Source organism: Simochromis diagramma, unplaced genomic scaffold, assembly GCF_900408965.1.
Source record: "Simochromis diagramma unplaced genomic scaffold, fSimDia1.1 OVJJ01000551.1, whole genome shotgun sequence".
Classification (NCBI taxonomy): domain Eukaryota; kingdom Metazoa; phylum Chordata; class Actinopteri; order Cichliformes; family Cichlidae; genus Simochromis; species Simochromis diagramma.
In genome coordinates, this window is record NW_024387068.1 from 22,129 (window position 1) to 32,299 (window position 10,171).

The window sequence follows — 10,171 nt, forward strand, 5'->3', positions numbered from 1 at the left end:
ATACAATTTTAAAGTAAAATTAAATCCCTTGTTATTTTAAACTTTTCGACATCCATATCAATTAAAATTAAAGTTATTACCCATATATACATGCTATAACTTGGGTAAAATATTAGAAATGAACACACTAGGTTTTTCTCATACATGTTTTAAAAGCTGTTTTGGGCTGAGGAGGAGCATTATTATTGTACAAAAATGAAACGAAAATGAGGTTAAAAATACCACAGACGGAGACATGAATATTGTTGTTGCAACTAAAATTTATGAATAAGTAAAATAAAGTGTATTTACATTAAAATTCCATTTTTCAGTAATTGAACTTATTTTTTTAGTGTCTGAGATGAGGGCTGTCCTGATGGGGAACAGCTGGTCTAAGAGGAGCACAGTGGGGAACTTCATACTGGAAGAGACTGTGTTCAACTGTCATGATGAAGCAGACCTCTGTCTGAGAGTCAAAAGAGAGCTGAAAGGGAAAGAAATTGATCTCATCAACACTCCAGACCTGCTGTCACCTAAAATCTCCCCAGAAGATCTGACAAAACATGTTGAGAACTGTGTGAGACTCTCTGCTCCTGGACCTCATGTGTTTCTGCTGGTCTTCCAGCCTGCAGACTTCACTGAGGATTACAAAGAGAGGCTACAAATGGTCCTTGAACTCTTTGGTGATCCATCACTTGATCGTGCACTGGTTCTGATAATGCCCAAAGACAAGAGTTCAACTTCCATTGAAAAGTATCTGCAGCATCCACAGTTAGGAGACATAATCAAGAAATGTAGTGGAAAATTGTTGTGGCAGAACCTGGAACATGAGCAACTGTTAGCAGCCATAGATACAGTGGTGAAGAAGAGCATGGGGGAGGATGTTTCCAGAGAGGAAACATCTGTTTCACCGAGTCAAGATGAGGAAGATAAAGTCCCTGCCAACTTGGATCCTTTAAGAGGTGGTGAGTCTAGGAACAGTATTTTTTGTACAGTATAATGTGATGGTCAGGTTTAAGTTCAGGGTTTTCAGCAGTGTACAAATACTGCAATCCAGGGGGGGCTAAGTGGACACCACTGCCTGGAAAACTCCTGACAGCTGCTGGAACACTACCTTTCTGACTGAAATCCTGAAGATGACATTTTTTAAATGATGCAGCTCTTAAATATTCCACAACTCAGGTTTAGCAGTTTGGTGAAAAATAAAAGAGGCTGAGATGATTTGGAAATGTGTAGAGTAGGGATAGTGGACATGTTGGAAAACAGAAGATGAAGCTGCTAGGCAGGAGGAAAAGAGGACGATCAGATAACAAGTTCATAGATGTGGTGAAAGAGGACATGTAGAGAGTTGGTGTGACAGAGGAGGATGCTAGAGATTGAGGCAGTTGATCCACTGAGATAACCTCTGAAGAGATCAACTGAAAGAAGACGTATCTCTTAAATATCTCATTCTCAAATTCTACTCATTCATAAATTAAGGTTCTCTTTGTGAGAGTGGTGTTTCGCTTGAAAACAGTTACTGGAAACTAGTTCCAAAACTCATGAAACCTAGAGAAGTTGAGTTCTTCTGCTTCTAGCTGTAAACTTTAAACTTCAGTTCAGGTTTGAAGGATCCCAGTTTGAAACAAGGGGCTGAATTCAAGCCCTCCACCTTCACTTGCCCACCACCTTCAGTACATGCTGGGCCCATAGAAGTGCAGTCCCAATAAGTACATTACTCTTGCGCACAGCCAGACCCACCAGTTTGATGGTGATTGGTGCGATAAGCCCCTTTGCTGGGCCTGGTTCCAAGGAAAGGTCCTTGGTATCCCCGTTTATATCTGGGGGTAAAATAAATACTGAACACAATACCAATTTTCTAAATAAATATTTTTTTAAAGGTGCTGTGCTGACATGAAACTCTCACCAGATGTTTGTGTCAAACTGTCCGATCTACACACTGAAAAAAGGAATGAAACCATGGTTGTCCATATCCAAAAGTTGATTCCGTTCATCTGGACATAGCGTTTTGTGGGAGAAACGTTTCGTCACTCATCCAAGTGACTTCTTCAGTCTCAGCTGACTGCAAGTTTCCACAATCTTATAAACAGTACATTTTTCCTTCATTCTTTCCTCATTCATTTCTTTCCTTCCATTGTTCCTTCATCTGCCCACTGAAGGAACAATGGGCTGGGAGGTCAGTTCCTTAATCTTAATTATGCAAATTCTCATGACCATTGATCAACAAAAACTGACCAAAACCCACTGATCAAAGCCCACTGATCAATGGCCATGAGTACCATTCACAGAGAGTTGGGGAATGACTGCAATCACAGCATTGTAAGATGGCGAAAGATGTGCCATTAGGCCCCCTCCTCGAATCAGAGATGGTCTTTCCCTTTTCACGTAAATGGCCTCTTTGACTCCGCGCTCAAACCAGCGTTCCTCCCTGTCCAAGAGGTGTACATCCTCATCCTTGAAAGAGTGTCCACTGGCCCTTAGGTGTAAATAAAGCTGGGTGTCATCAGGAGGCTATAACACAGAGCGAACACCATTCCCACAGACACAGCGGCCAGGGAGGCAGAAGAACAGCACATCAAGAAGGCCCGGAGGAAATGTGGTTATCCCAGCTGGACTTTTGTAAAAGCAGGGAAGGCGCCAACAGAAATCCAGGAGATCGTCCTTCCAGGAGAGAAGGACAACCGCTGCCCAAGCGAAAATGTGTAGTGATCACGAATGTGACTGGAGTATTGGAGCAGTTGAGACGCATTTTTTCTAAAAACCGGGACTCTGTGACTTTTAAACCCCAAAACACCATCCATCCATCTTCATCCGCTTTATCCGAGGCCGGGCCGCGGGGGCAGCAGCCTAAGCAAAGAGGCCCAGACCTCCCTCTCCCCAGCCACCTCCTCCAGCTTATCCGGGGGAACACCAAGGCGTTCCCAGGCCAGCCGAGAGATATAATCTCTCCAGCGTGTCCTGGGTCTGCCCCGGGGCCTCCTCCCGGTGGGACATGCCTGGAACACCTCACCCAGGAGGCGCCCAGGGGGCATCCTTGTCAGATGCCCGAGCCACCTCAGCTGGCTCCTTTCGATGTGGAGCAGCAGCGGCTCCACTCTGAGCCCCTCCAGGATGGCCGAACTTCTCACCCTATCTCTAAGGGAGAGGCCAGCCACCCTTCGGAGGAAGCCCATTTCCGCCGCTTGTATCCGCGATCTCGTTCTTTCGGTCACTACCCACAGCTCGTGGCCATAGGTGAGGGTAGGGACGTAGATCGACCGGTAAATTGAGAGCTTCGCTTTTACACTCAGCTCCCTCTTCACCACGACGGACCGGTGCAGCGTCTGCATTACTGCAGCTGCAGCCCCAATCCGTCTGTCGATCTCCAGCTCCCTTCTCCCATCACTCGCGAACAAGACCCCGAGATACTTGAACTCCTCCACTTGGGGCAGGAACTCATCCCCGACCCGGAGTGGGCACTCCACCCTTTTCCGGCTGTGAACCATGGCCTCAGATTTGGAGGTGCTGATCCTCATTCCCACTGCTTGACACTCGGCTGCGAACCGTTCCAGTGCGAGCTGGAGGCCCTCACCCGATGAAGCCAACAGAACCACATCATCCGCAAAAATCAGAGATGAGATTCTGAGGCCACCAAAGCGAAAGCCCTCCGCCACTTGGCTGCGCCTAGAAATCCTGTCCATAAAAATTATGAACAGAACCGGAGACAAAGGGCAGCCCTGGCGGAGCCCATCACCCACCGGGAACGAGTCCGACTTATTACCGACAATGCAAACCAAGCTCTTGCAATGGTTGTATAGGGATCGAATGGCCCGTAGCAATGAGCCAGACACCCCATACTCCCGTAGCACCTCCCACAGGACACCCCGAGGGACACGGTCGAATGCCTTCTCCAAGTCCACAAAACACATGTAGACTGGTTGGGAAAACTCCCATGCACCCTCAAGCATCCTCGAGAGGATAAAGAGCTGGTCCAGTGTTCCGCGACCAGGACGAAAACCACATTGTTCCTCCTGTATCCGAGGTTCGACTAACGGACGAACTCTCCTTTCCAGCACCCTGGCATAGACTTTCCCAGGGAGGCTGAGGAGTGTGATCCCCCTGTAGTTGGAACACACCCTCCGGTCCCCCTTCTTAAAGATGGGGACCACCACCCCGGTCTGCCAGTCCACAGGTACTGCCCCTGATCTCCACGCAACATTGCAGAGGCGTGTCAACCAGGACAGCCCTACAACGTCCAGAGCCTTCAGGAACTCGGGGCGGACCTCATCAACACCAGGGGCTCTGCCACCAAGGAGTTGTTTAACTGCCTCAGTGACCTCGCCCCCAGAAATTGGCGGGTCATTCCCTTCATCCCCGGACTCTGCTTCCTCCTCGGAAGACGTGTCAGTGGGATTGAGGAGGTCCTCGAAGTATTCCTTCCACCGCCTGACAATTTTCTCAGTCGACGTCAGCAGCGCTCCGCCAGCACTATACACAGTGCAGGTAGAGCACCACTTTCCCCTCCTGAGACGCCTGACGGTTTGCCAGAATCTCTTTGAGGCAGTCCGAAAGTCTTTTTCCATGGCCTCTCCGAACTCCTCCCACACCCGAGTTTTAGCTTCAGCCACTGCCCGAGCTGCATTCCGCTTGGCCTGTCGATACCTGTCGGCTGCCTCCGGTGTCCCACAGGCTAACCAAGCCCGATAGGACTCCTTCTTCAGCCTGGTGGCTCGCTTCACCTCTGGTGTCCACCATTTGGTTCGGGGATTACCACCACGGCAGGCACCAACCACCTTGCGGCCGCAGCTCAATGCAGCAGCTTCGGCAATGGAGACGCTGAACATGGTCCATTCGGACTCAATGTCCCCAGTCTCCCTCGGAATGCTGTTGAAGCTCTGCCGGAGGTGTGTGTTGAAGATCTCGCGGACTGGGGCCTCTGCTAGACTTTCCCAGCACACCCTCACTACGCGTTTAGGTGCACCAGGTCTGTCCAGCGCCCTCCACCGCCACCTGATCCAACTCACCACCAGGTGGTGATCAGTTGACAGCTCAGCCCCTCTCTTTACCCGAGTGTCCAGAACATATGGTCGCAGGTCTGGTGATACGATTACAAAATCAATCATCGACCTACGGCCTAGAGCGTCCTGGTGCCACGTGCACTTATGGACACTCTAATGTTCGAACAGGGTGTTCGTTATGGCCAAACTGTGATTAGCACAGAAGTCCAATAACAAAGCACCACTCGGGTTCAGATCAGGGAGGCCGTTCCTCCCAATCACGTCCCTCCAGGTCTCGCTGTCATTACCCACGTGAGCATTGAAGTCTCCCAGCAGGACAACAGTCTCCAGGTGGAGCACCTTCCAGCACCCCCCCCAGGGACTCTAAGAAGGCTGGGTACTCCGAACTGCCACTCGGTGCATAAGCACAGATGACAGTCAGGACCCGTTCCCCGACCCTAAGGCGCAGGGAACAAACCCTCTCATCCACCGGGAAAAACCCCAACGTACCCGCAGCAAGCCGAGGGGATATTAGAATACCAACCCCTGCCCGCCGCCTCTCACCAGGGGCAACTCCAGACTGAGTCCAGCCCCTCTCCAGGAGTCACTAAGTCAGGCTCCTTCCCCACCAGAGAGGTGACATTCCATGTCCCTATTGCCAGTCTTGGCAGCCGGGGGTTAGTCCGCCAGGGCTTCCGCTCCTGGCCGCCACCTGGCACACAATGCACCCGACCCCTATGGCGCCTCCTGCGGGTGGTGGGCCTGCGGGAGGATGGGCCCATGTCTCCTCTTCGGGCTGTGCCCGGCCGGGCCCCATTGACTAAGGCCCGGCCACCAGACGCTCGCCCTAGGGCACACTCCCCGGGCCTGGCTCCAGGGCGGGGCCCCGGTGACCCTATCCCGGGCAGGGTAAACTGTTCCCTTGATGTTCTTTTCATAAGGGTCTTCTGAATCGCTCCCTTTCTGGTCCCTCACCCAGGACCAATTTGCCATGGGAGACCCTACCAGGGGCAAAAGCCCCCAGACAACATAGCCCCTGGGATTCCTGGGACACACAAACCCCTCCACCACGATAAGGTAGCGATTCAAACACGCTGCGCCAAATATTGGTCCACCCCAAAGATCGGGTCCCCCGACTCAGCTCTGTGCTTGTCCTGCTAGACCTCAGTGCAGCGTTCGATACTGTCGACCATAATATTCTATAATATTATAATATTCAATTAGAGCACGCTCTAGGTATTACAGGTACTGCTCTGCAGTGGTTTGAATCATATCTATCTAATAGACTTAAATTTGTGCATATAAATGGAGAGTCCTCTTCACACACTAAGATCAATTATGGTGTTCCAGCGGGTTCAGTGCTAGGACTAATTCTGTTTACATCATACATGCTTCCCCTAGACCAGGGGTCAGCAACCTGCGGCTCTGGAGCCGCATGCGGCTCTTTAGTCCTTATAGTGCGGTTTGGGAAAATAAATTATAAGTATTTAGTAGGGGTGCAACGATATACAAAATTCACGGTTCGGTTCGATACTTTGGTGTCACGGTTCGATATTTTTTCGATACAAAAAAATGTTCATGCCTTTTTAATTTGTCATTTATTAAAATTATAAATATATATTTTAACTCAAAAGTACAGTTTTTAAATTTAATGATGCTGAAACAAAGTAATAAAAAAATAAATCTATCTGATCGAGAAATCACTCATCTTTGGAAAAGAGAGTTTATTACAGAGAAATGGCTCTTTCCAAAATAAAAGCTATATTATACTCTTCTTCTGGGCTATATTCTCAGCAGCATATTAAACATATCAGGTCCCCATAAGGAGAATCACTTGCTAACGGCTGTCTAAATGACTCTGGTAAAGTTTGTAGCATTCGTGCTTGTTGTTTTTGTCTGCTTCCACTTGTCTTTAGACTAGGATGATGTCGGAGTAAATGTGCAGTCACAATCGTTGTGTTCCCACTAGTGCTGTCAGCGTTAATCTCGTTGAAATGACGTTAACGCCACAACACGGCAAATCTCCGTTAACGAGCTACCGCGGATCGCCCCGCGCGTGGGGCTGGACGACCAACACGTTAACGAGCTAACTGGGCTAAAGCACTAGTTCCCAGCAATATAATTGAGCATTGCGTGGCACATCCGACCTACTGTTTTACTTTTGTCCATGACGCGCTTACCTTCAGGGTCATACTTCACATGAAGACCAAAATAGTTCCAAACGCCACATCTGAATCAGGGTGGGGGAGGTTCAATTTGCCATGGTGCAAGGAGAGCTTAACGTCTGAGCTTAACTTCAGGGCAAGCTAGCCCTGCGCTCAGTGAATCTGCGTTCGACTACTCCGCCTAGGCCACACTGTCAGCGCAGATCCACTGAGCGCTGAACACAGACAGCATCGTGAGAAGGAAAGTTGATAAAATAAATTAAAAATTTTGTATTGTTCGATACATATGCGTACCGAACCGAAAGCACTGTATCGAACGGTTCAATATTGATACGAGTATTGTTGCACCCCTAGTATTTAGCTAAAGTGTATTTTATTTATGTTAGTTCTTTTTTAACATGTAGTTCTAAATTGGAAGATTATTGTGATATTGAAATATAAGAATAAAATTATATTCTATTACTTTTTTCATGGCTCAAAATAAGCGTCACACTCGCGGAAGCCGGTATACCCGCCGAAACGCCATGCATTTATCGAGACTTTCAACCCCAGGTAGGCCAATTATGGATCTTCGGATCCACATTATGTCAGCAGCTATTCTCCATCGTGAACTATGTTAAAAACAAACACCGCTCACGCCTCACCGATGACAGCTTACAGTCCTGCGTAAAGATGAAAGTGACTTCGTACAACCCCGATTTGCAGACACTGTGCGCAATGGTTCAGGAGCAGAAGTCCCATTGTAAACATACCACGGCAGACCAGACGATGTTTCCATGAACATGCTTTTCAGCACCTCTTTATTGACCACTTTTCACACAAGGTTGCTGTACGCATACAGCAAGCTGTAGCTTTTCAGCTCACAGCCCGACACACACCAACACAACAGCAGAGAGAACACAAACGTTAAGGCGATGAGGCGTGATTGCGGGTGCCACTCAGCTGCGTCCGCCTCCGCTGCAGCGGCGCTGCAGACCACGCCCCGCCACACACATTAACCAGGTAAAAACACACATTTAGGCAGAATTTTGAAAATATCCATTTTCCTTTTTTTTTTTTAGCAACATAGTGCTTTTTTCCAATTATTTTTTAAAAGTCAGGTCAAGGCTCCAAAAGCCCAAAGGCGATATAAGGGTCACATCTCACAACAGTTTTTGTTTGCTACATGGATCATTTAAGTTCAGCAGGGTGTCTTTCCTTTTGTCATATTTCTTTAAGAGTTCAAAATGTGTTAATTACATAAATAAAATGTAATTTTCTCTGTAGCACTTCATGGATTTCAGAAGAAACACACCTTAGTTTTTCACACAAAGCATAAAGGTAAAAAACAATATATACAGTGTTATCTTCATTTTAGATGTCAAAAAGTATTTGCGGCTTCCAGCGTTTTCCTTTGCCTGGAAACCGGGTCCAAATGGCTCTTCGGGTCTTAAAGGTTGCTGACCCCTGCCCTAGACAGTATCATTAGAGGACACGGTATACATTTTCACTACTATGCAGATGACACCCAGCTCTATCTGTCCATGAAGCCAGATAACACACACCAATTAGTTAAACTGCAGGAATGTCTTAAAGACATAAAAACCTGGATGGCCGCTAACTTTCTGCTTCTTAATTCAGATTGACTGAGGTTATTTTACTCGGCCCTGAAAATCTTAGAAATATGGTATCTAACCAGATTCTTACTCTGGATGGCATTACCTTGGCCTCCACTAACACTTCACTTTGTTCCATTTGCGCAACCTCTCTAAAATGAGAAATATCCTGTCTCAGAATATGTCTGTGAAGGTTCTCAGAGTGATGCTGAAAAACTAGTTCATGCATTTATTACTTCCAGGCTGGACTACTTTATTCATTATTATCAGGATGTCCTCCAAACTCCCTGAAAAGCCTTCCGTTAATCCAAAATGCTGCAGCAAGAGTACTGAGAGGGACTAGAAAGAGAGAGCATGTTTCTCCAGTATTGGCTTCCATTCATTGGCTCCCTGTTAAATCCAGAATTCAGAATTCCTGCTCTTCACATACAAGGTCTTAAATAATCAGGCCCCATCTTATCTCAATGACCTTGTAGTACCATATCACCCTATTACTAACTTAATATACTGTGTTGTGTTGTTTGTGTTGCGTTGTGAAGTGTCATACCGTGTCGTGTTGTGTTATATGTAGTGCCGACGTAGGATAGTTTTCCAATTTCATTGTACTACTGTACTATGTATGACTGTGCAATGACAATAAAGAGTTATCTTATCTTATTAGAGCACTTCGCTCTCACACTGCAGGCTTATTTGTTGTTCCTAGAGTATTTAAAAGTAGAATGGGAGGGAGAGCCTTCAGTTTTCAGGCCCCTCTTTTGTGGAACCAGCTGTCCAGTTTGGATTTGCAAGACAGACACTATCTCTACTTTTAAGACTAGGCTTCAAACTTTCCTTTTTGCTAAAGCATATAGTTAGGGCAGGACCAGGTGACCCTGAATCCCCCCTTAGTTATGCTGAAATAGATGTAGGTTGGCGGGGGGATTTACATGATGCATTGAGTTTTTCCTTTCAAGTCACCTTTCTCACTCACTATGTGTTAATAGACCTCTCTGCATTGAATCATATCTGTTATTAATCTCTTTCTCTCTTCCACAGTATGTCTTTATCCTGTTTTCGTTCTCTCACCCCAACCAGTCGCAGCAAATGGCCGCCCCTCCCTGAGCCTGGTTCTGCCGGAGGTTTTTCCTGTTAAAAGGGAGTTTTTCCTTCCCACTGTCACCAAAGTGCTTGCTCATAGGGGGTCATATGATTGTTGGGTTTTCTCTGAATCTATTATTGTACGATCTTCTGTACAATATAAAGCGCCTTGAGGCGACTGTTGTTGTGATTTGGCGCTATATAAATAAGATTGAATTGAATTGAATAATTCTTTTCCCTCCTCTGTCTGAAATCTTGCGGAAAGCACCTGGTTGTGGTCAGTTTTTTGGTGAAATTATATTCATTCCACATCCAGAATATGTCCCCAGCATTGCTCACAGAAATCTTTAGTTTTTTGAAAGTCTTCTGTATGCACTGC

At 47.0% G+C, this 10,171-nt stretch overlaps 1 protein-coding gene across 1 annotated transcript; it reads left to right on the top strand.

Moving 5' to 3' along the window:
* The first annotated feature begins 340 nt into the window (after window positions 1–340).
* LOC120742152 (GTPase IMAP family member 6-like) lies at window positions 341–2,685 on the top strand. The gene is made up of 2 exons (XM_040045280.1): window positions 341–944; window positions 2,609–2,685. The coding sequence occupies exons 1-2, from the start codon at window positions 341–343 to the stop codon at window positions 2,683–2,685; spliced, it is 681 nt and encodes a 226-aa protein (XP_039901214.1).
* The last annotated feature ends 7,486 nt before the right edge of the window (window positions 2,686–10,171 follow it).